This window comes from Plectrocnemia conspersa, unplaced genomic scaffold, assembly GCF_051122295.1.
Source record: "Plectrocnemia conspersa isolate PC_06_02 unplaced genomic scaffold, ASM5112229v1 ptg000002l, whole genome shotgun sequence".
NCBI lineage: Eukaryota > Metazoa > Arthropoda > Insecta > Trichoptera > Polycentropodidae > Plectrocnemia > Plectrocnemia conspersa.
The window spans coordinates 111862-138457 of NW_028277166.1; the positions used below are offsets into that span (position 1 = coordinate 111862).

The following is a 26596-nucleotide window of genomic DNA, read 5'->3' on the forward strand; positions in this document are numbered from 1 at the left end:
ATTAAAAAGAAACGTAACATAAATTTAAATATAAATACAAATAATCGCTAGTAAATATGAAAAAGTTAAAAAATCATTATATAAATCAAATATTATGAGTTATTTTTTTAAAACTTAGAATGAATCATGTGCTTAAAAATATTTACCCCCAAGTAATTTTTTTAAATATTTTAAAGTAAATTTAATTTATTAAAAAAATATATCTGCTTTTAGACACTGTAAGGTACGATCTATCAAATCTAATTTTTGTGGTTATTAATAATAGCAATCATCAGGTTTTAACGTACGCCTCATGGATAATGAAGTAATGTAAGGTTAAGGATATTTCTTTATTTGTAAATAGTAAATACTACCATATTTTTCAAGAATATAGCAAATATTCTAAAAAAACGTGTTTCTAGTTGTGATGTTATATTTATATTACACTGCAATCGGACACTATAAAATTAGATAGATTTTGCTGAACGTGCAAAATATATCAGAAAAGAGCGGATTTTAATTACTAAAAATTTCATTCCGATCAAAAGGCATTTTTGTATTTTTTTCAACATTTATTATAAACTCTCGTATAAAAGTAATTATCCGTCAATAAATAATATACACAACGAAAACAATACACCCCTAACGCTAAGTGACGTGCGATTAATTAATTTTAATTACAAGTATGTAAAACAGTCTCGAAGTATGAATATAAATAAATGGCCGATTTGCTAGTGGCTTTATTTTTGGCACTAAATTTAGAACGACAGCGGCGATCATCGCCTAATTTCGTTGTTCAGTAACGAAGTGGATTCCGTGGTGGAGACGGTGGTCACTCTGGATCTGACGGTGGTGACGGGAGGGTCGAGTCCTTTGATTTCGAAGACGCCTCTGAAGAACGGCCTGAATAGACCTAAGAACGTGCGATAGCGCTCGGCCGAGTTCTGAAACGAAAACTCAGTCTTAGCGATCTGGTATGTGCGTCCGACGCGTCTTACTCTCTCACCTGGATGACGCTGCCGACGATCTTAGTGGATCGAATTAGCAGGGACACGGATGGCCCAAACAGCTCCCCCGGGAACTGCAGGCTCACCTTGTTCCGGTCGAACACGGGGATGTCTTCGGTAGTGGTAGTCCTGATAGTTTGCGGGCGGCGGGTAACTTGCCTGCTGCGGAGGCTGCGTGTAGACTGTTTGCTGCTGAGGTTGCGGGGAGGGGGCGGCGACGTATTCTGCAATTATCCAATTCCGATCTGTACTCTCTTTTTTATAAATATTTAACCGACGCTTCGGCAGGCACGACCATAATATACTTGTAAGTGCAATCGTCTCGCGATAAACTTTTCAATAGTACTCCATCGAAAAAGGGCTTACCGTTCGACTATATTTGCACAAGGCGTACGCCTCGAGACGTTGCGACACCTCCGTTTTTTGTTTACTAACGTTCGCTCGCTGAATTATTGCAGATTCTGTCCGCGCTTCCGCACTCTCGAGATCGATTAGCGATTTCGACATACGTCGCCACTAGAACGAGTTCTCGCGTTGCGAAACGTCTCGTTAAATACTCGCTTTGCGCCGAAATTCATCAACGAGCGAGGCAACGTCTACTATCGTACGCCTATTGTCTAATCGCTACTCTAATTATTTCATGCTACTACGCTACATGTTTACATAGGTAGGAAAGGTCAAGAAAACTACGTTTAAAAATAATAATTTATTTCAGTCCGCGCGGAAAATTCGTCACAAATAAATACAGAAGTATAGCTCATAGAGTACAAGAGTAAGAGAGGAGAGAAGGATGCATATACAATACGACTAAATACGTGCATAAATACAAAGATACAAAAACGACAATTTACAATAAAATACTATACAAACTTAAATATTTACAAAGGTAACAACTTGGTAACTTTGATAAGAAGATCTCTAAGCGGGCGAGGGCGCGGAGGACGGAGCGTTCGGACGGCACCGCTTCGAGCGCCGGGAGAGCGCAGTGGGGAGATGCTCCGTCCTCCGCCCCTCGTCTAGAATGCACATAAATACAGCATAAACGATCGCAGCGATTCGAGCGTCGCGTCGTCGACCCTAGAATCGGTAGTTAATTTTTATACAACGGCGACGGGTCGGAGCGAAGGTCGAATCGCTCGAACCGCCTATTGCTTGTCGTCGTCATCGTCGTCGTCGTCGTCGGTGGAGTCGGACGAGTCGGAATCGGACACGGTGAGACTCCCACCGCCTCGGCCCGAGCTGGACGACGACAGGCCGGTGAAGATGCTGAGCAGACTGCCCAGACCGCCGCCGGAACCCCCGCCGCTAGAACTTCCGCCGCTGAGACTGCCGAGCGCCCCCGAGATGAGGTTGATCTTGGGTCCTATGAAGGACGACAGAGCGTTGCCCAGAGCGGCCGTCGGCGAGCCCGGAGACTCGATGCCGTACATCTTGTTCTTCTCGATGTTCTGCTTGTCCAGCTGGTTGATGAACCTTGTCTTGGAGTCGATCAGCTGATTGATTTTCTACAGGTTCAAAAAAATCATCTCAATCCGCGTCGCATCAGGTTCGACTTCACCTCTCTCTCTCGCGTCGAATCAACCCAAAATTTCAGTTTATCAATGGAAAATTTAGCCCTAATAGAAGTCTAGGAATATTAACCGCCAGAAATTAATCGCTAGCAATTTACAATTGATCGCATTAACAATTTATATGAGCTTATACAATTTCAAAAAAATATTGACTGTATAACGAGTCTATTTTTTTAAAAGCATGACGTATTTTAAGACGTTTAAATTAAATTCTGTTCTGTGGTCAGAATAGTGGCGTAGCTATGAGGGGCGGGCCGCCCCGGGCGGCACTTGCTTGGGGGCGGCATATTCGCGATGGAATCTTCTAGTGTGATTCTTAACCCTGAATAAACTAAAATTTATGTAAATCTACGAAAAGCAAGAGGCTTAACAATAATCAATTTAATATTTTAAGAAATGCTGATTTTATGACCCTGTAAAAAAATGTATGTGGGGGGGGGGGATGGCAATTTTAAGGATTGCCCCGGGCAGCACATACCCTAGCTACGCCACTGGGTCAGAACAACAACTGTCAAATGGAATTATCTTATAGAAGTTCAAAAACTATATTTATTTTTAGAATTTTCATTTGGTTAGGTTTGGGTTTGAACAACAAATGAACGTTTCGCAACTGTATAATTTCACCAACTATGTCAATTAAATGTATGAAACAATTGATTTTAAATTCCACTGAGCAATATCAGTTACAATGTATTTATTGATGCTAAAAATAGCACTTTATTTTTAATTTAAAATTACCAATAAATTTACATTAATTGTATGTATCGCCTGGCGATAAAATATGCTAGCGAACATTTGTAGGCTATAAATTGTTTTAACGATCAATTAACGCGCGGCGTAAAGCTGCTAGCGATTAATTGCTGACGGTGAATTGTGTGCGATAAATTTGCTGGACCTCATTTATGTGTTATTTGTATATACATATATACCATATTTAAATATTAATTTATTGAATTTTATAAATTATATGTATTGCCTGGCGATCATTTGTAGGCTATAAATTATTTATGCGTATTGCACGCAATTGATTTTTTGACCCGCAAAAATTCACATCAAAAGCAATAAAATCGTTACTGTGTGAACGCTCAGATATCTAATGCTCATACTACAACTATTTTATAATAATATTATTATTTTAAGCATATATTAACTGAGCTTTTGATTTTTTAAATTAAAAGAAATAAAATGCCCTCTCCTATTGACCAAAATTTGATTTTAATATACTTCATTCCATACTCATTGATTACAAATCGTTGTCATAGTAAAAACTTCCTGTTCTAGATTCTAGAGTCTATATAAAATATTGATGCGCTAGTAAATTGTGGACGATAATTATTTTTCCAATTCACTTTATGAAAAACTCGTTGTTTTGTAAAGCTTTTGCTTTGATATGTAAGTTATATAATTTAAATCCGTTTAAAGCTTAGTTGAAAAGCGCTATGAAAATATTTCTGATTTGTAATTTTGTATGTCATGATTTGCTGATAAATGCATTTTTGTTGATGTTGAAGTTATTTTAATGATATTGATTATTTTGCTATATTTAAATTTGATTACAATTTTTTTTCACAAAAATAAAAGTAACTATACTTTTATATATATATGCTGCATTTCGAATCAAATGAAGCAAGCCATCAAAATATACATATTTACACAAAAATATATAAATATAATCTAGAGCCTAAAAATGTAGTTTTAAATGCAACAAATATACACTAATGTTGAAAAACTATGTGTAATTATATTAAAGAGTTAATGCTCATTTTTATAATAGTATTACAAATTTATTGAAGCGCATCTAAACTAAATTTTGACCAATAGGAGAGCGCAAAAAACAATCATCACTTCTCAGAAGTGAAAAATTTACGTCAAAAGCAATAAAATCGTGTCGGCGCCGTTGTAGTGGGAACACTCGGTAACGAGCGTTCTACTCCTATAATTTGTTTTTCGCTGATAAATGCATTTTTTGCTACATTAATTGTCATGATATTAATTATTTAAACTTGATTAAAAATTTTCCTTACACAATTATACGCTACATTTTAAATCTAATAAATCAAAACCATAATACAGTAAATAAGCAAAAATGCATATTTACATACAAAAATAAATATAAGCTAAAGCCTGAAAATATAGTTTAAAATACAATTAGTATACAACACATTATTGAAAAAATAATGTATTTTACTTAAATTTAAAAAGCATGTAATTGATTATGTGACTATGTGACATTAAAGACAAAAAACCTACAAATCTTAGCAGCACATTAACGGTGCTAAAAAAATTGCAGCGAGGTTAGACCTCTTTCTTAAAGTGCTATTACATATCGTCTTCACTGAGCGAGGTCAGTGTCGATGAGTTCCCAAATGGTTTACACGAAGTACTAGTGCTCTTAAAAATCATTATCGTTATGTGTGATTTTAAGTGAATTTTGAAGGGAATGCGATTTAATAATTTGAGAGAAATGTAACGTTGCCCTAGGGCATGACCGCCACTGCCGAGGTCGACGCGACTTCGAACGACCTTCGGAGAATATTACTTGTTGTTGAATTTTAAGGTCAACTTATGAACTCTTGACGGAAAATTTTTCGACTAATTAATGAGGGCGTTCTAATTAGATTTCGACAGAAGTATTGCGCGTTTCGTAAAATTTAAATCTACGATTCTGTCTAGGAAGACTCAAACTTTCCCAAAATTTAAATTAATCTAGTTTCATTCCTAGAGAGAAATGTATATATATATGTATATAATATTTTGTATTCGACGCTGAAACTGAAACGGGCCAATTCGTCGCGAGACCTGCGAGAGGACGAGAAAGATTTTAGGTTACCCCGAAGACGAATCCCAGCAGCGCGTTCTTGACTCCGTACTTGGCCTGCGTCGCGCCCTCCAGCATCCGCTTGTCCCTGTCGAAGCCGTCTACCGTCGCCTCCTCCTGCAAGCGCAAACGGACTTGACTTTCGCTTTCTTCGGAGGCCGACGAACCTTACGTAACGTTGCACCTTCGAGTTCCCGTTCACTTCGTACTTAAGCTACTCCGGCGGGTAACCCAGTTGGGACCGGTTAACCTTGCCGCCGTTTCGGAACGGAGCGAAAGAGTGAGTCAGCGGCCGCGAAGGGGCGGCGACTTTCACCCCGCGCGCGATTCAGCGAAAGGGATCGAAGCCGTCGCCCGATTCGGCGACGCGAGATTGCGCAGTCGGGCATAAATTAAGCGACATGTTAGAGACGATTCAGCACCGTGACCTACTGGGCTGCAAGGTCACCGCTTCGATTGCGCCGCCGAATTCGGGAGAAAGTCGCGCGTTACGTAAACGATGCGTATGCATAAGGCTTTTTCGCCTATGCTAATTATTGCGTAGACTTTTGATCAAAATACTACCTGTTTCAGAAATTATCGCGGTGTAGCAACTTCCGGAAAATTTTCGTTCAAAAGTTTATCTATTACACATGCGAGTGATACAATACTATTCTGAAAATTTGACCGATTCGCCATCTCGCATCTATATAACTCCGTTAATATCGATCCTAGAGAAAAAGTAAAATAATACGTGACAGTACGCATGTCTTATGATAACTCTCAATATAAAAAAAGTAAAACATCCATTCTTTTCGCGCACGGATAGCAGCGAGCGAAGAGACTCCGACGAGCGGGGTAGCGCCGAACCCCGAATGGCGCAACCTTGCGCCGTCGCCGACCCTCTACCGCCGTTCTAAGTACCCACTCACGTTAATCGAGGACGGGTTTTCACCCTCTTCTAGCTCGGCCTGTCGCTTGGTCCTCGGAAAAGCGTTCGATTGCGCCACAGCGGCGACCAGCAGCAGGAGACAGAGCCGACTCGTCCACATGGCGGAGGCTCACTGATTGATTTCGGGATGCTGAAACAGCCAAAGCGGTCCGTTAATGCTATCGGGCGCGGAGGGGGTGAACGAATGCGACTGTTTATCGTACACTAGAGATGCGACCGCGACGAGCGTCCGACGGCGAATGAGAGAAAAGCGATCCGATCGAAGCGAGGCAGGACGGCAAGCGGCCAGCGCTCTCCAACCGCTCGGATATGCGCGGTCGAGACCGGTATTCGGGTCGCAACTCGAGCCGCAGATTGAGAGACCACGAGCGAGCCTTCGCGGACACCTCCTCGACTGTGTGCTGCCCCGATCCTCCTAGGAGACTCGACTCTACTAGCCGAAGCGCCTGCGTCTAGGAAAATCGCGTCGGAGCTTTTCCGTCCGCCACTCGCAACCGAAAGCCACATTTTCGCACACCGGTGACTAAATAACTCTTTTCTGGTATATTATTGTGTTAACTTTTTCAATACAAATACGATCGTATGTCGTAACTTATCCCTACAATTTCTTTAAATATCATCAGTTGACTCTAAATGTGATTTTTTATCTATCTATCAAGTTCTCACTCTCCCTTATTTTTTTCACAGTTTTCTAATGCCTTCATTATGTGAAAAATTCTTGAATATTACAGACATAAATTTTCACAACAGAAAAATCGAATGTATTATTAAATATTTTTAACAGTAAATGCAATATTTATATTAAGGCAAATCATAGATAAAAAAATAGAAAAAAATAATCGTATTGAATTATAGTAAATATAGTTACCAAACATTATCCATAACCACTGGGAAGATGAAAGAAATGTTGTACATAAATATCCATTTAAAAATTAGAGCAAAATAAATAACACATAAAGTAGAAAAACACCAAAAAGCCAATACGATAAGACAAACATAAAAAATACCATATTTTTTAAGAAAAAAAAATCTGATTTTGATGATTCAATTTTTTTTTAAGCTAGGAAGAGTTAAATGACGATCTTGTCCCATTTAAGCTCGCAAATATGTCAAAATAAACTTCAACTTTTTGACTTATCTCTCATAACTTGCAATCGATACTGCAATAGTTTAAAGTGCAGTAAAATGGCAAGATTTATAAATACATCATTTGCATATGACACAATAAAAGTAAGAAGATCCAAATGAGTTTTACGTAATACTGCACTACGAGTAGTAAGCAGCATTTTACAGTCATCGATTTCTGTAAAAAAATCCATCGACGTCTGTGTCGTAGAAATTCGCAAAATTCATGCAATTTTGCCATAGTTTATTTTCATCTATTTTATAAAAAAGAGTTTCGAAATCCAGCAAAAATCCTAACATTTTGCTTACATTATTTGTGTTGATATTTTTCGTTGCAATCGGTCAAGTGCAATTTTCATAACACGCTCTTCATCAAATAATATTTCTCTAGGCATTCTTACACGTCACCTAATTATTTTATTTTAGATATTTTTGCATAAATCATCGCGAATTTTGAACAATTCAATATCCAGAGATTCAAGATAAGTTACTGCTTCTGTGAAATTTATAGTAGGATCTTGCAATTGCTTTTGATTTGATTTTTTTTAATAACATCCCAGAGATTAATCAAAACAATCAAATTCAAAATATTTTATAACTTACATATAAATACTGGAACATTAATCTTCATTATTCCTTGAACATTTACCCATTCCAATATATCAATCATACTATTTTTATTTAAAACTGCTCTTTTTGCCATATTTTGTAATTTTTGCAACATCATTTTATCTAACTTATTAAGCATATCTAATACTGTTGCAAAATAATTAAAATGGGGCAATATAATACTACTGTGAATTATTATTTTTCTACATTATTACCATTTTTCCTTCTGGATAATATACATACCATTTTGAATGAATTTATTTTATAAAATAATTTAATAAACATTATTAAATATAATAAAAAGAAAAAAACATTCCTTTAATTTTATATCTTTTTAGGTGTATAGCACATAAAATAAATTTTATTTTGGCAGAATTAACTTTAAAAGTTAAATTATGTATTTAAATTATTATTAGTATTCACAACTTTCTTCTTAATTAAAAAAAATGTTTTTATTTCAAATCCAATGTGTGTGTGTGAATATGTAAATTTAAATATTTTTATTACATTTGTTACATATACACATTACAAACTTTCTATACAATTTTTTAAATGATATATTTTTCTTTTGTTTAAAATTTTATTTTCTTTGTTATATATTATACAATATAAGAACTGTATGTACAAAAAAATGGAATTAGTTAATTTTGGTAGTTTTTCGGTTTAAAGAAAAATTAATGTAAATATCATTATTTCAATTCTATGTTTTGTTATAACAATTAATATGTATATTGTTAATTTTTTTCACCTTTTATGTCTTTCGCAATAAAAAAATTATACTTTCTGAAAAAAAAAATATTCTTTAAAATTTAATTCTGGTAATTTTTTCGAAAAATAAATTTATTGTAAGTTCAATGTTATATTCGTTTATATGTATGTGAATATCATTATTATAATTACATTTTTGTTATTTTATGTTAGATTAAAATTTAATAAAAACACTGATAAATATCTGATAATATTGTCTAAAACATTTTTTTTAAACTCCTTTTACAGAATAAAAATACATTTCGTTTTAAAAATATTACTTTTAAAAGTTATAAAATAACCCTCCTGACTAACACAAAATGAACAATTTTTTAATGCGGGCTGCGGCCAAATTTTCATCCCTAATGTAGCCGGCAGCCAAAAGATTTGCCCGCCCTTGCTCTAAGACATACGAAGATATACAGAGTGACTTGATCCATATTAGTGAAAGGATGAGATTGAATAAACTAATAATTGACAAAAAAATTGTACTATATGATATTTAACGATAAATTTGATAGCACAATCACTGTAAATAATTCTGTAATTGCAAAAGTAATAATATAAAATACTTTGGTCTACTTTACTTATTACATAATATATTATCGTATAAGACTATATTAAACATATTCATAGTCGTCTAGCATATAAGTCTTGCGTCTGGGGATTTACAAATTAATTAAAATTAAAAAACTATATGTTTTGGTTGAAATTATAATTTAAAAAAATATAGAATATCTATTTCTTAATATAAAAACACATAATATATATTAATACGCAATAACAATCTAAAAATAATATAACATAAAAAACTTTAAGAATAAAAATATAATTTAAACATATTTTTTATTATTTTTTGCTGTTATTATTAAAAAAAATATTCATCATAATAAGATAAGTACAATAAATTATTTCTAATAACTATAAAAAATATTATTTGCAGATATTTTATCGTTGCTGTTTTTCAAGCTTAGTAAATTGATTTTACACTACGCTAAGGTTATATAAGATTGCCCGATTAACGATCGTAACGCATTAACGTAAAAAAATGTCAAGCATATGTATATCTCGTCAGTTTAGTGCAAATTTATTTTTGTTTACAGATAGTAATAACGCGACGTAAAAAACGTCCAATGACAAATATAATAGTAGCTTTATTTTTCAATTATATTAATTTGATCTATCGTAAATCTAAAATTTTACTTTCAAATTTAAATGCAATCAATGATTTTTTAGCAACGATCGAAAAAAGAGATACCTATATACCGATAACAAGGCGTGAAAAAACATCTTATCGTGAAGTTGAAAAAGTTCGACCTTAGAATAGTAATTTATGTCATTTTAAATACAAAATAAAGCGAACGTCGGTAAATTCCGCATTACTGCCCGTTCAAAAGTGTACATTTTATAACGATGATGTAATTATAATTGATTTTTTTCTATATCGATAGTTAGTTTTAAATATTTTTAGGTGCGCGTACAATAGTGTAAAAAAGTTATTGCTCAATGGCAGCAAATCATCGGCCACTTTATACGATAATGTAACGTAACGACCTATTATGCTATAAAACGGCGCGACACTCAGTCGCTAGAAAGGATAACTGCAATTAAGATCGCAATCTCGTAAAGGGTTAAGTTCGTCGAGTTGTTGCGTGTTTAAAAATAATTTACAGTGTACAGAAGCGCATTGACAATCAACGAAGCGAAAACTTATCTAACTTAAAAATTACAATCATTATAATTATTTTTTCAACAATTGCTTCGACATACATTTATTTCACAATTATCGATTTGTGTAAGTCAATAGTTTTTTTAAGATGTTTCCATGACATTTTATTTGATTGAGATTTCACTTTATAATTGAGATTGCAATTAGTTGGTTTAAATATATTATTCGGTGTTGATTTTTATCGCCGGTTTTAATACACGATACAAATTAAAGTGTTGTAATTTTAAATAATCTTTTTAGCAAATTATTGTAATCGTGTTTAATCCCATCATAAATGTAATAAATATACCTATGTATATCGTTTGAGATGAAAATTACTGAACACGTTAGCAGTAAACTGAGCACATACGAGTCACGAGTCAGTAGCTTCATGGCACGAGGTCAGACTGCGGGTTATTTTAAGCTTTTATTGCGATACTGAAAATAATATACTCTCGCCAAAGAATAAAAATAAAAATATAATGGTAAATTTGACTCTGATATTTTCAATTATTAACGCGTAATTTTACACAAAACAAACAATAATATGACCTGATCTTTATGTTTATAGAATTCTTTTACATATTAAATTATGAACATAGCTAATTGATTCAGATGCATAATGTTCGACTATACTTCATTTACAATCGTATGATCTTAGCAAATTTTATATGCGATAGCTTATTTTAAATAAAAAAAAATCTTTTTGAGAATTGGCAAATTTAAAATAATTGTATTGCCTATATTAAAAATCATATTAAAGAAACAGAAAAAAATAAATATAATTATTTTATCGTTATTGTACAATGATTAAAAATGTATTAATGCAATACAATTTCAAATAATTTTGCAGGCGCTGATAGCAACGCTATTGGCCTGTAATTGTCAATGTGAGACCATAACATAAACACACATTCTGTAATTTAATTTAATTTTATTAACAAAAAAAAAATTCTCTTATATAAAAATAAAAACCCCTGACACAAAAGCCAGGACAATTAACATTCATCATTTCAATGAATTTTCTTAATTTAAAATTTTTAAATTATTATATCAAGTCTACAATTTAATTTTAAATTAGTTCAAGATGTACAATGCATTATTATCTATCATATTTAATCATAAAAATTTAGTCAAAATTGATTTTTTAGTATTTTAAAAATATTTTAAAACCATTTGTTTTAACAAAAAATTGAATCGTATATATAATATATTTATAAAATAAATTTTATTTTTTTTGTGAAATAATATATTTATTGTAAAATAATATCAGCGTACTTACTACTTAAGAAAAATACAGAAAAACAATAAATTGTTGAAATTACAAGAGCGCCCGTCACAAAGTCGGCAACTCGTCCCAAATGCGAGTGTTGCAAAAATGCACTCGGAGATTAGACAGCTGTGGGTGCAAAGTTTCTTTATACGTGTCGAAAATTTCATAACGCAATTAATGTAAATTATTCAGCAAATTTGTATTTTTTCCGGCGCTTCGTAAAGGGTATCTATAAAAACGATGCATTTTGTAACTGTATACAGTAAAAAAGATGTGGGAAACGACATTAACGCGAACGGATTAATTAATAAATGTTGGTTAATGTCAATGCGCGGTTTCGTAATAAATTTAGTTAACATAACGTAAGTGTGCATATTATGTTATAAACACGTAAACAATGTAATCTGACACACATAATAATACGCACTTGCCTTTCACTTTTTGCTTCATTTGCCTCTAATTCGTTTTCAATATATTCGATCGAATCTGAAAACGACCACATCCGCATTTATTCAATCGATTAGACAATAAACGAGCGAAAGCGTCAATTTCGCGCCGCGTAACGCCACTGTTACGAACTATATAATTAACGCATCTATTGTAAAGCTTGGGAACTACAAATCGATAACTTCGAGGTGTTGCGGTAACAGATATGATCGTGCTATTCAAAGTACTTTTATTATAAATTAAGTTTTAAGCAAGTCGTATGGAAAACATACTATATAGTTGATCAAGTACTTTAACTCGCTTACATTGATATAAAAATAACCACAAATAAAACGGCAGATGAAGGTCGACTCAAAACGCATATTATCATTTCCTTTCCCTCACTGATGATTTTTTTTAATTTATAGGAATATTAATAATTAAAACTCTAGAATGCTACATTCATTTTACAACAGTAACATGCATTCAATTATAATTACCAAGCATTTGCATAATAACAAAAGTAAAACTATAAAAAGTATTCTCCGCTCGAGTGTCTCAAAAATTGCGTGATTTTTATTGTTTCATTCCAACATGGAATAATATAAAACCACTCATTCTTGCATAAACTCCATATGCAAGTTTATAATGCAACTATAAAAAGGTCGATTGCATGATAAATTAATAAATTAATAAATAAATATTGATTTCGCTATATATATACACATATATTTTTTTGAAATCTCGGAATTCATCGCGATTTTTTCTTACTTGGATTCTATATTTCGACCGTGATTTTCCGGCCATGATCACGAATTATTTGCGACTATATATATATATATATATATATATATATATATATATATATATGTGTGGTTGAATGCGTTTTCGCGGAGAAATATTTGGTTAATATTTCTAGGAGTCGGATTACTCCGCGTACTTTTTTGATTCCGTGTGGAATCATGGTCCCTACGTTTGTTCATATTCTCAATTTTCCCCTGAGGATGGCTGGGCGAATCTGGCCGAAACGTAGGGACCATGATTCCACACGGAATCAAAAAAGTACGCGGAGTAATCCGACTCCTAGAAATATTAACCATATATATATATATATATATATATATATATATATATATATATATATATATATATATATATATATATATATATATATATATATATATATATATATATATATATATATATATATATATATGTGTGTGTGTGTGTGTGTGTGTGTGTGTGTGTGTGTGTGTGTGTGTGGATTTTTAGATTTTCGCGACTATAATTATTTTAGAAATCTCGGGATTCATCGCGATTTTCACTTACTTGTGTTCTATATTTTGGCCGTAATTTTCCGGTCATGATCACGAATTATCCGCTACTTGCAACTTTAATTTGTTGATTCGCTTGCAATTTGTTGAGTCGCGGTTATAATTAATTAATGCATATTTTTTATATATATTTTGCTTTTATTTTAATAGTTGATTTGTTTTGTATGTATTTATACGTTCTGATTATGCAACGTCGTTCAAGAGAATCAATATCACGTTTGTGTGTAGTATGGAATACGAAACGTCCGATTTAAATCGAATAGTCGAATCTGAACTATTAACACAGGTACTGCACAATCTCGATTGCCAAACGATACGCGTTTAATTTAACACATTGTATTCGACCGATTGATTATATTGCCGCATTTTTAAAAGCATCTTGAAGAATTCAAATAACCAGTCGGTCGAGCGTTTAATCCTTGAAACGTCGCTTCTGGTTCTCGACCGTCGAGTGGATAAATATTAACAGTCGATCGAATCGAGTTTATTTTCAAAATGATATGCGAGCTGGCGATTGCAAAAGCTTATTGTGCAGGAAAACGGCGTGTGTTTTTCCTGTTTTCCGCGAACGAATCGATCGGGTGTGAAAATGAATATCGGCTTTTTCTCACGCGGTGCTAATAAAAGTGCACACGCGATCGCTTTCTTCCTCTCGGAACGCATTAGCGCTTTCTTCTCTCGCGCGAAGCCGAATCGCCCGAGACCTTCGATTTTTCGCTCGACTAGGAAGCGAACTTTGCCATTTTTATAGCTTCTAAGTCGAGTTGCATCACTCCACTTGCGCAACCGACCGAGAAGATGTGTCTTTCACTTTTTGCGCGTTGCGTCACGATGGAAACTGCAGCAACAAGGTTAACGGCCTTGTTCGCAATATACTGTTTATTATGGATTCAATCGCATAATTAACCATAAATAATCGACGAGGCGACGACCCGTGTCTTTTTTATAGAAATGCATCCTTGAAGTTCGCCCGCCGCAAAGCGGACCTCAAAATAGGGTCGACGTCTCACTTAGAGTGGACAATTATCGACAAAGCGCACTTGAGGAAACTGTAAATCGGCTGTGTTTACGACCACACGCAGCGTATAAATAAAATGAGGAAATTAAGGAAATTGTCGTCGCAATTAGCAACAGTGTAAAGAGAGAAAAACGTACACTAATAAATTATTACATAACTAACATGCCTACTTATAATTATATTTACATATTTCATTTGTTTTTATTTAAAATAACAAAATAATACATTATGTATGTAAATAAAGTGTTTTTTTTTATAATAAAGTATACATACATAAAAGTGATATTGATTTTTTTAGATGAAACCTAAATAAACCCTAAGACAGGCGCAAAAAATAATCAACAGAACCACTAAAAAAAGTGGTTTCGTAAGCGCGACCCACTGTCATTGTCACTATTAAAATATAGAACGTTTCAATAACGTGTAATATTAGTGATTATAGAGTAGTGACATTTTGTACATTTTTTGCAATAAAACTGGTTCGGTATTGAGTACTTATAATACAACAATTATCTCTATAATAATCTACTCTTTTAACTTTTGCAAAGGGTCTCACTCTTATCTCATTTCAATTGAAGTATTCGGACATCTGCTTCTTGTTCATCGCAACGTCTAAGAAGTTCCAAGGAAGCGGTTCTCGTACCTTGCAATGTGGAAAAGCTGTTCGACCGTGTTCGACGTTCTTTCATCGCGGAAAGCTCCTTCTTCCGACTCTACAACGCTTTACATAATAATTAATATACCTTGGACAGTGCATAAATTTAGCATAGTAACATTTTAGTTCCGGCTACATCTATCTTGTATGTATATTATCTTCTGAATAAAGAGATTTTTACTTACACTTTCTAGGAAGTACTTCGTTTGCGCTAAACTTTATTGGTAAATTATTGTTGAATTTTTATTGTTTTTTCAACCTTTAAAAAATATTAGACATGGGAGAAAATATTCAACGAATGTAAATTAGTGGCAGTAAAGTTAGGTATCTGATCTGAATTTTCAGATGGAATACAAAACATCAATAAGAACACAAGCTAAATTATTCAAATTTATTGTTTTTTATATATTGTATTATGGGTAATTTGACAACTAATTTAATGCAGCAAAATAAATAAATAATGCATTCAGTTTAATGTGATTATTTCGCGACTTAATGACAACGAGATTCGGATAAAAAGGCGAAAAATACGAAACAAATGTAACGATGATCTTAGTGAGCTGTTATTCGAAGAAATAATACATTTAAAATCAATATAAGATGTGTAAATTGAAATTACAAATATTTTAACTATACAGTTGCTTAATAAAATAAAACAACTTAATCTTGAACCCACATTTAGCAATATTGTTATTTGTTTAAAATTATGTTATACAATACGCGCCTCTAGAATTTGCCCAGAAAAATTAATGTCATTTAATTAAATACTATGTATTTTATTAAAATTAAAATATTAAAAAAAGTTGAAATATACGTCCCTGATTATCTGGTTATCCCTAAAAAAACAGTCTCAAATCTATTCGGAAAATATTTTTTAAAATATGCTATTTTAGTAAAATTATATTGGAATACAAATTCACCATTAAATATATATTTTTACCAGTGAAAATATAAATTATCAGGCAGGTGCTAGTAAAATTATATGATTTTAATTTTTTCATATGTATTATAGTAATAAGTATATACACTTACATATTTATTATTATTTATTTACATGCGATTTGTGACTAATTTTTATATTTATTTGTAGCTTAGAAAGGGTTAACTCAAACCTATTGATATTTGTTCAAGAAATTAAAGAATAAATATAATGTAATTTTTGTCATGAGGCCCAGAAGTTATCCCAAGACCCGGGCTCGCTCTCGACCTCCCTGTTAGTATATCTATATTTAAAAGGCTTTGAAAGTCTAAAAGCATTTAGAATCTAGAGCAATGGTTGTCAACCTGATTCGTACCGAACGCTAGTGGGCGATTCAAGCTTCCATGGTGGGCGATGAGTGTTTTCGTCCGGTGTTGCAAATTATGTTTTTCCTCCATAAATTGAAACATTGCTATATAACAATTTATTTGACTTTTTAAAATATGAATTAGTAAATTATTTTTCGGTGACCCTATACCCCAGCCACTGCAGAAAAATAGATTATAAATTGGTATGCTCAAAAAAACTATATTAAATTGCTTTAGACAGACTTAAAACTTACCTTTATTCCTATTATTTTGAAAATATTAAATATAAACTTCGGTATATAATAATACACGTAAACAAAGGAAATATATTTAATTATAATAATAAAAATTGAATTTGCCGGTAATGAATTCTGTTGTTTCGACCAATGAAAAATCAGCATTCAAATATAAAACAAGATGGCCGACAGTAACGTATCAACAGTTTTAAATAATTTTGCTATGCGACAATAATTTTCATTATTTTGTCATGTGTGTTGTTCGATTTGACTGAATATAAATAATCGGATTGCAAATTAATTAGGTATGTTATAACTATGAAAATGAAATATGTACATAATGTGTGTAAGGATTATAATAATACGTTGATTTAACTATATAAACAATCTTCGTAATGAAATCTTCAAATTTTGAGTCCCGAGGGTTCCAAGGCCGAAAAGTGAGTTTTTCTTTTTACAATACATAACAATTATCATTACCTTTGATTTAATGCACATATTTGTTATATTTGACTGAATATAATCACTCGAATTTTAAATATATACTTCGTATGAGGATAGAGGTTAATGTCGATCAAACCATATAAATGCTAATAAAACGTATAGTTTATCTATTGATATTTGGGGATACGTTCTTTAACGACGATCGCGTGACAATGATTGTGATGCAGTCGGTTATTTAGTTGAAGAAGTAGGATTTAATATCTCTCCGACGCGCACGTGCGATCTCTTTCAATTAATTTTGTAATTCGCACAGCTAAGCAATTGTTTTGCTGTCTAATTTCAACCTTTTTTAAAAAATGAGAACGAAGCAAAAATAATATTTATAGTCCAAAAAGTGTAGGGTCTGGTATTCGCAGGTACTGACAGCTGTGCGTTTTTCATGTGTTAATATGTAGTCGAAAAAAATCTGTTTGCCATGTTATGTTGCGTAAAAATTGAACAAAAATTTCACGATTAAATGCCATGCGTATATCACCGCGTATATTGACCATAAACAATTAAAATATAATTAAAAACATTTAAATTTTATTAGTACACGATTCACAGTTTAATAGTAACTGATTTCACTATTACGAATATATTCATAGAATAAACTGTACGTGTATGTAAAAACTTTCTTAAATCATTTTTTTTTACCTGAGTTTTGAGCCTCTGGAATTTAGTATATCATTTTTTTTAATATAATAATTAATATAGTATTAGTAACATATGTGCCTAAAGTGCTAAATAAAAAAGTTACGCAGTTAACTTTTTATATGAAGTTGAAATGACGAAACGCACAAATTTGTGCACACAGTATTCAATGTGTAAAGAAATTAATTAAAATAAATAAAAAGAGGACAGATACAAATCACCTCAACAGATGTTCATTGTACCGTACAAACTGAACCAACTTCTCGCGTATGCACGAGAAATATCAACGTCTCGATGCACTGTATTGAGCTGACAGACCAGAGAGGAGTTGGCGAGTGTCCCAATCCTGGCTTTTACGGAAGAAACAGAGGACGCGACACAATACTATTATATGACCGCCCTCCGAGGTCCACGCTTAGCGATTTTAATATATGTAAAATAAAGGTGGTTGAAGGACAAACTAATTTACTAGAAAATATTATCAAAATATTTATAAATACAATAAATATTAAAAACTATTTATGAATAATTTTAAATACAATATTAAATGTTATAGAATACTGTAGTTATATATAACAATGATGATGTTTTAAAAAATTAAAATATGGCAACGAGAGTAGTTTTAATTTAAGACATATTTACTAGTTGCTAACATACGATTGAAAAGTTGAAACGGTTGTAGGTTGAAGCAATATTAAAAATGAATATCTAATTATAATTTTAATACTAGAAATAGCAATAATTTAAGGGTAGAAAGATAAAATAAAGTGAGTACGGTTAAAGGAGTATTGTATGTAGGTGTAAATTTATATAATAATATTCCAAGGACGATTGTCTATTACTGATTAGTAAAAATAAAAAAGTAACATATTTCCTTAATGTAATTTAAAAACACCTTCCTGTATTAAAGTCTAAATGTTATATTACAAACTGTGTTATATATTTTTTATGTATATGTTAGCTTATATAAGTCAATTATTATAATATATAACTTCTTTTGCTTTTAGCCTGCATCTAAATTTAATTCGTTCTTGACCATTAATTGGTCCTATTTTGAACAAAAACGTTGATGAGTGTTTTTTGTAAGTAGTTTTAGAACGCGGTTTATTAATCAAATGAGATGATGATCATCATATTTTACGGCGTTGTCTTTTTGGGTTACTGCAATTTATTGCAATGCCAAAAAAACTGACGCTGCGAATCTATTTTAACTCCAACCATTATTGTATGATTGCCCTGTTGACATTTAGCGCAAAAGTATTATTGAAACTGCATTTCATTAGAGCATTATATTATACTTTGTGCAGCTTAGCTCGTCAAATAATAGTCATTACAAGCTCGCATGTTATGGACCCAAAACTGTTTACTTATTTTAAGCTTAAAAAATCGATTAAGCTTAAAAAGTCTATTAGAAGTATAGTCGAAATAATTTCATGTATGCAATACCTGATTTTGTTTTCACTTCGCCAGCCATTTCTATCATAAAAAGGGGCGAGGTCGTTGTTCTGTTAACTGGGAACTGTTAGATATCGTTAAACTTTTTATTTTGACACGGCGCGTATGTTAAATATTTCTGTTTTAAATTTGCGCAGATTTTTTGCATATGTAGTAATACCGATATTTCGGCACCTTGGACTTAAATGATAATATTATTCTTCTTTGATATCCTACCCCGATAAAACTACTTATTTTAATCCCCTACAATAAGCATCATTTTATTGTATACGCTTGTGCTTTTCTCAGCTCTAAGCCATTAAGATATCGTTTTTAACAAATAATAATTAATTTTGTAATACCGGTATTACCGGTATATAGAGAACATAGACGTATATTAATCATAGTATGATTTTACTCAGCTACGAATAGCATTAATATAAAATATAAGGATCGATGCTCAAAAAAATATTGGTGTATCGTAATTTAACGTATCATTTTGACAATTACTTGGATCATTGAAAGAAATTTAGAACAGTAATGTAGCTAATGGAAACTTTTGCAAAAGTTGATCCAATTGCAGCAAAACATTTACATTTATGACTCATTATTTACGAGATTAAATTTTTATGATATATTTTATTATTTTTAATGCGATTAATTAAAATATATTATAAATGGCGAAAGATGAAAAATATTTGGAGATCACAAAAACATAAGTATGGCTTTCCAATCGTATTATTGGTAAGATCGAGATAAGCACATAACACACAGATTTAAAAGAGCAGAATGAACTCATGACATTTCGATAAAAAAAATGGACGCCTTGTTCCATAGATACATTTTTTGCTCGGTCAACGAACGCTTCAATCAGTACGATAGTGTTATTATTCAATGACTGTCTTCATTCGATAATTTCATATTCTTTTTTATTGATTTTTTCATTCAAGAAACCAAATTGGGAAAGAGATACGGTCTCTTAAATTTCATCACATTTAAAAAACAATTTTATTGTTCAAGTCGTTTATTCTTTTTTTTTCAATTTATGATTAACTTACGTTTTTCCTCATTTTCGTGAATTATTTATTGCAGCAAAACGACCTTGACGAAATTACTCAACCCGGAATAAATTATTCTCTTATCTCAATTTATTCATATTGTTTTTGTTTTAAGTTTTTCGCGCGTTTTTTGTAAGAAATAAAAACATGCGACGTCGCAAAATCGAACGCAAGTTGCGTGCCGCGAAATCGGTACCGCTCGAGATGCGCCGATTACGTTTGATTTTGACATTGAGTTTTTTATTTGTCGGATTGCGAGACAATGCAAAGCGCTAAATTTCCACGACATTGGCCGCCGAAAAAAAACAACGTCCGCGTTGACGACCCCTGTCGCGAGTCGCGCGGCAGACTCTCGTTTGGAAAGCGGCCGGCGAGAGTCGCTTTCGGTTTCGTCGGCTGCCTCTCTTTACGCGATCCGACCGATTAGATCCGCGAGGAAATGCCATAACAAAACCGGCACGCGTAGGTTGCGCAACCGCAAGGCCGACGGAAACGCTCCCATAGAGCACATCTCGACCGGCTTTCGTCCTCTTCGCGGAGTCAAAGTTTAGAAGTCGAAGCCGTTCGTAATTATCGCCGACGTTGCGTAACCGAGGCGCTATTTGCGGATCGGAAAGGCATGCAAATCCACGAATAGAGGTCACGGCTTTCCAGCAAACGCTCATATCGGATCAAAGTGCTCGGTGGTTATTATTGTAATTTGAGCAATTAACGACGAGCTATCGTCGAGAGCGCAATCAACGTCTAAATCGGCGATAAATACAAAAGTGCCCTCGATCGATTAACGAAATCCATAAAGATTGCGTCGCCCAATTAGAACTCGTTCGGTAGCCGCTTTTTTATTTAAAATTGTTCAGTCAATGTCGCGGACGGAATCAGGATGTAAACAAGGTTTTCCTTGAACTAACCTTCGCGTGAAGCTCCATGAGGTTTTGATTATTCGCACTGAAATCGCTGAAATGGTATATCGATTAATACTCCATATAAATTGTACATTTATAAGAATTACCAATGTTTAAAAAACAAATACGGAGAAATAGTACATTATATCACTGACGGCTTATATCAGCATTAAAAAACGCACTTAAAGTGTTAAGTGTTTTGTTGCTAAGATAGTCAAGGACGACATATTTGGGGGAGTACGTGAGAAGCATTTGCCCCTCTTGAATTTGACCAGAAAAATGTATGTCATTTAATGAGATACTATGAATCATAATGAAATCAAAATGGCAAACATTTGCCCCCCCCCCTCTCGCCCTCTGAAAAAGTTTAAATATGGTCCTTGATTCCAAACCAGAAATTCTCGGATCATCTCTTAAAAAAATACATTTTTTTTTGTATAATCTGTCTATTCATAAACAATTTTCTGACGCTTTCAATATATCATGATAAGAAGCGATCACAGCTGTATGGTATGCAAATGTTGTTATCGTTGCTGAACCTATCTTTAGGAGATCAGCTGCACATATTAAGTAGAGTACCGGTCCCAATACACTTCCCTGTGGAACTCCGGATTTAATTTCTTTCAGCTCCGTGCACTCCGCGTTGACTTTCATGCGAAAGTATCTATCTTTTAATTAGGATTCTAATATTTTATAAATTTTGTTCGGCAGATTTATTTTTATCTTATAGAGCAGTCCATCGTGCCAGACTTTATCAAAAGCCTGACTGATATCTATGAATGCAGTATCTTTTGCCCTCAAAATCATTACTGATTTTTTTTGAAATCCTATGGACTTGCTCTATAGTACCATGGCGATTTCTGAATCCAAATTTGTGATCTGCTATAATTTCTTTTCTCAACCACTCGAAGAAACAACCTCGTATAGATCGATAATCCTGTTACCTGTATTGTCAACAATCCCGAAAATATTTGTTAAAATATGTAATTTCTGTTAAATCATATCGGAATACATTTTCTCCGGTAGATATATATGTTAACCAGTGAAAATACAATTTATTTGACAGGTGCTAGTAAACTAATTAATTATTTTCATGTGATGAATAAAAGTTACAGTGAATGGGTAAATTTCAGTGAAGTTCGAATACATTTTCATCAGTAGATATTTATTTCTACTAGCGAAAACATATATAATTTAACTGTTAGTCGCTATTGAAATTTAATGCTGATCTAAAATGCACATGAAACTCAATTTGACAGTTGCGAAACGTCTGTTTAAACCCAAACCTAACCTACACGCAATAATCAAAACGCACTTTCATAAGAATGTGTATTTTTCAGTGAATTTATATTTTTGCTAGTAGTTATTACTACTAGCGAAAATATAAATATATACTGGTAAAATACCCAAACCTAATATAATGAAGTTCTAAAACCAATTATATTGTAGTTTTAGAACTTTTATAATGGCAAGTCCAAAATACTAACTAAGCCAACTCATCTCTCATGGAAAATAAGCGGAAGAAGAACAGACAAAATTCACATCTCGCATATTGCTCCCATAGATATAAGAGTGTTGATCAAAGTATATTCAAATCGAATTTTGGTTAAAAGAAGTGCGCATAAACAATTATCACTTCTCAGAAGTCAAAAATTCACGTCAAACGCAAGCGCTCGGTAACAAGCGTTCCCACTGCAACGGCTACAGCACGATTTTATTGCTTTTGACGTGGATTTTTTACTTCTGAGAAGGGATAATTATTTTTTGTGCTCTCGTATTAGTCAAAATTTGTAAAAATTCATTTTTTATCGTAAATTACTCCTAAATATTTTATATTAACAACTATTTTTATAATAGAGCTACTTATACATATTTTTATATTATTATGTAACATTTCCTTATAATTAATAATCATATATTAAGTTATATTCTCATTAAGTTTAAGAACATTATTTTTTAACCATATTTCTATGATACTTAATTCGTTATTTAAGTTATTTACACCTAAGCATTAAATTAAAAAACAGATTATTATTAATTATATTATTAATATATATTTTATAACAACAATGGTCCTAATTTTTCCCCTGCGGTACACCGTGAGATATTATTTTCTCCTTGAAATAAGCTTAATTTATTTTAACTTTTTGCTTGCTCTTTTTTCAATAATTATTAAACCACCTTAAAGCTATTTTACTTATATAATTTTTATAACATTATTTCAAAAGCTCTCTCGAAATCCAATAAAAATGCTCCAATGATTTTGTTCGTATTCATGGCCAAATAATCAATAATTTATCACTACTTGTAATGCAGTTTCTTTTTCTCTGAATGCTGATTGCTTATTGTACATAATGTTTTATGAAATAAAATCCTTTAATTGTTTGAAAACTTATCATACAAGACAACGTGTTAATTTCTCTCATCTCTTCAACCTTTTTACTATTTTGTATTTTACGTAAAGGTATAATAGTAGCAATCTCCCAATTTTCAGGTATTTCTCCCTCAGAGAGTGCTATATTTACTTTATAATCTAATTTAGTTTCCAGTATTTTACTTGTTTCTTTAATTATATTTACATTCAATTCATCAGTACTTGTTTTTTTTTTTCTAAATTTACAAATTATATTTTGAATTTCTTTTATTTAAATTCTCCAAATTTTACATTGTACTAATTTATTGAACTGAGGTATTGAATTTACAATCTCTTCTATACTCTCAATGTCTGCTATCATGTGATGATTTTTTAAACCCATATTTCTATCAATTTCCATATTTATTATGTCGTTTCTCTAAGTAGGATTAAATATTCTTTGATTGTTTTCCACATCTTATTCGGGTCATTTTTTGTATCATCTATCAACTTTTTATTCCATTTTTTTTAACTATTATTAAAGTTTAGACTGCCATATTTCTACATTCTCGTTTTATTTTTATTATTCGAAATATGTTATATGATTCATATTTTTTCTTTAAAGCATTTTTAACATCATCATTAAATATTTTAATAAAAACTTTTAGACTATATGTTTTTTTTAATATTTTTTTCGGGTTCATTATTCGAACCATTTCACTAATTACAATACGATTAATCATAAAAAAGCTGGTTCATGTCTTATCGACACGGAGTGAAAACCTCATAATGAGTAAAGTCAAAGTGTAAAGAAAGAATTAAGTATTCTCCACCTTGAAAAAATATTAATAATTCATTTGGATTTATCTTCAATATAAACATTTCTTACCTGCAATTTGATTTAAAAAACTCAGGAATCACTTCCCCTTAGACGTTTCGTCTGATAACTACCACTCAGCACTTCTTCTTCATCTGAGTACTACTACAACACTACTAGCATCTACACTTGAATATTCACATTGGAGTTCAAGGCGTCAGATCTTAAAGCGCCTTCCAGCTTGGACTGAAACTGAGAGGAGTCATACTCAATTTTAGACCAGAAAAAATCGCAGAAGCAGCTGCTTCTCTCTTCGCATCTACTGGTCCAGCCAGCACAACGTCCAAAAATCAAGCGCCTACAGACGCACATACGGCCAACACATCTAAATCGTTACGTAATAAACTATTTTTCTTTTAACAAAAATAAACACATAAACGCCCAGATCCAGACACATTTTTTTAATATCTCAGAATTGCTGAACGGATTAATCGTGCCTTATTTTTACAATCTCGGTAAAATTATTTTAGTTCATCTTTAAAACCTTTTAAATATTATTTTAATGCGCGAAGCGTCTCATGTGTGAAGACGTTTGCTCGATCGTTTTTGCAGTATATTTATTCTTAATAGTCAGTGATCACCGCGTGTTCTTAAATTTTTGCCCTGAAATTGGTCGGTCGCTCTGAGGGGCGGGAACTGGTACGTGTAAGCACACAAGGCAGTATTGTTTTGCTATTCTCCAGATTAATATTTTATTTGTTATTAGTCTAGTGTATTTTTAATTTGAATGTTTTTTGAATTATTATTGATTTATTTTATATTAATTGCTTTAAACGATCACGCATATTCTGCATATATCTGTTTTTGTGCACTGACTGATATGATTTTGTTCTCGATAAGTAAAGTTATATTATATTAAAAAAAAATTTTCCTTTTCTTTCACTTTTTTCTACTTTGAACCTGTTTTTATATGTGTAGGTACAGAGATTTATTTCTTCTTCTTTAGAATCAATATTTTATTGCACATCTCTTAAGTACAGTTGCTGTACTCTTTATACTGTGTATTTGAAGGTCACGCTTATATTGAGTTTTTTTATTGTGCTTTTTTTCTCTTTGCAGTAATGATAATATCTTGCAGTAATGATAATCTTGCAGTATTGTTTACACAACAGATATTATAAAAGAGTCACTCAAATGCTGAATGCAGATGAATTTATATAGAAAATTACTACTTAATTGTAGGCAATTTGATTAGTTATAAATTATATTAAAAGAGATAATATGAATTGCATATTAAAAATCACGCATCTTAGTCATAATACGAATTTAACACTCTTTTAATACTTCTTATAATTACCCATAAAAATAAAACAGACAACATGCTTAATGTATTAACTGTCGTTCGACATTCGTCATTAGCCCTGGAAAGCTTTTAGCGAGCGCGAGAAGTGTGCGCAGCGCGAGGGACCGTGAACGAAAAACGTCGAGGAATTTCATTTCACATTTGTTTTGCTCGCGTGTGACTTCCGTAAACATTGCATCATTATTTAAAAGCGAAAAATTAGTTTTTGAAAGGACGCCATTTTGCCGGTGAGCGGGGGTGAGCGGGCGGAGGGTTGCGACGTCGCCGCGGCAACGGGAAAAACAAAGCGCTCACCCGATCTGCGATTGGCCGACCAATGGGGAGGTTGGAATTTCCGATTTTTGCCGACGACGACCGAGTGTCAGTTTTTCCGAACCGGTCGGAGTGCGCGCGCAGACTGACTCCCTCCGCGCGCCCGTAGATTTCACCTACACTCCCCCCACAGGACGCGCGTGTACGTCGGCATCCTGGACGTTGCGCCATCTTGTCTCTATATCGAACCGCGCTAGAAAGCGACCGAAACGTCCTTAACTCCCCTCGGGTCGCATCTAACGGTGCCGTTTGTCAACTGACAGACGGCTGTGAAATAGTGACGGATCGTTTACTGTCGTCGCAAACGTAGCTTAGTAGTCGAGCGCAACCGTGACTATTCCATTATCAATTGTCAAAACGTCTCATTGTTCTTAATGAATTCTTTCTTCGCTAATTACGCTCTACGGCTTTTTTGTAACAATTATAATAGTACGATTAATATATGAAATAACGTGCCGATTTAAATTATTTCGTAAGTTTTTCTAGGGCTTTGAAC

General features: G+C 32.8%; 1 protein-coding gene across 5 annotated transcripts; it reads right to left on the reverse strand.

Moving 5' to 3' along the window:
• Positions 1-530: 530 nt before the first annotated feature.
• LOC148237208 (uncharacterized) lies at positions 531-26184 on the reverse strand. Of its 5 annotated transcripts, none has more exons than XM_088181335.1 (6): positions 26083-26184; positions 6287-6436; positions 5388-5492; positions 2212-2491; positions 986-1210; positions 531-923 (listed from the first exon to the last, which is right to left on the reverse strand). In XM_088181335.1, the coding sequence occupies exons 2-5, from the start codon at positions 6404-6406 to the stop codon at positions 1008-1010; spliced, it is 708 nt and encodes a 235-aa protein (XP_088037461.1). In that variant the 5' UTR covers positions 6407-6436; positions 26083-26184; the 3' UTR covers positions 531-923; positions 986-1007. The 5 variants fall into 5 exon arrangements, with proteins under 5 accessions (XP_088037461.1, XP_088037460.1, XP_088037464.1 ...); XM_088181334.1 differs by lacking the exon at positions 26083-26184 and adding an exon at positions 6510-6652; XM_088181338.1 differs by lacking the exons at positions 2212-2491; positions 5388-5492; positions 26083-26184 and adding an exon at positions 6510-6652.
• Between the last annotated feature and the right edge of the window lie 412 nt (positions 26185-26596).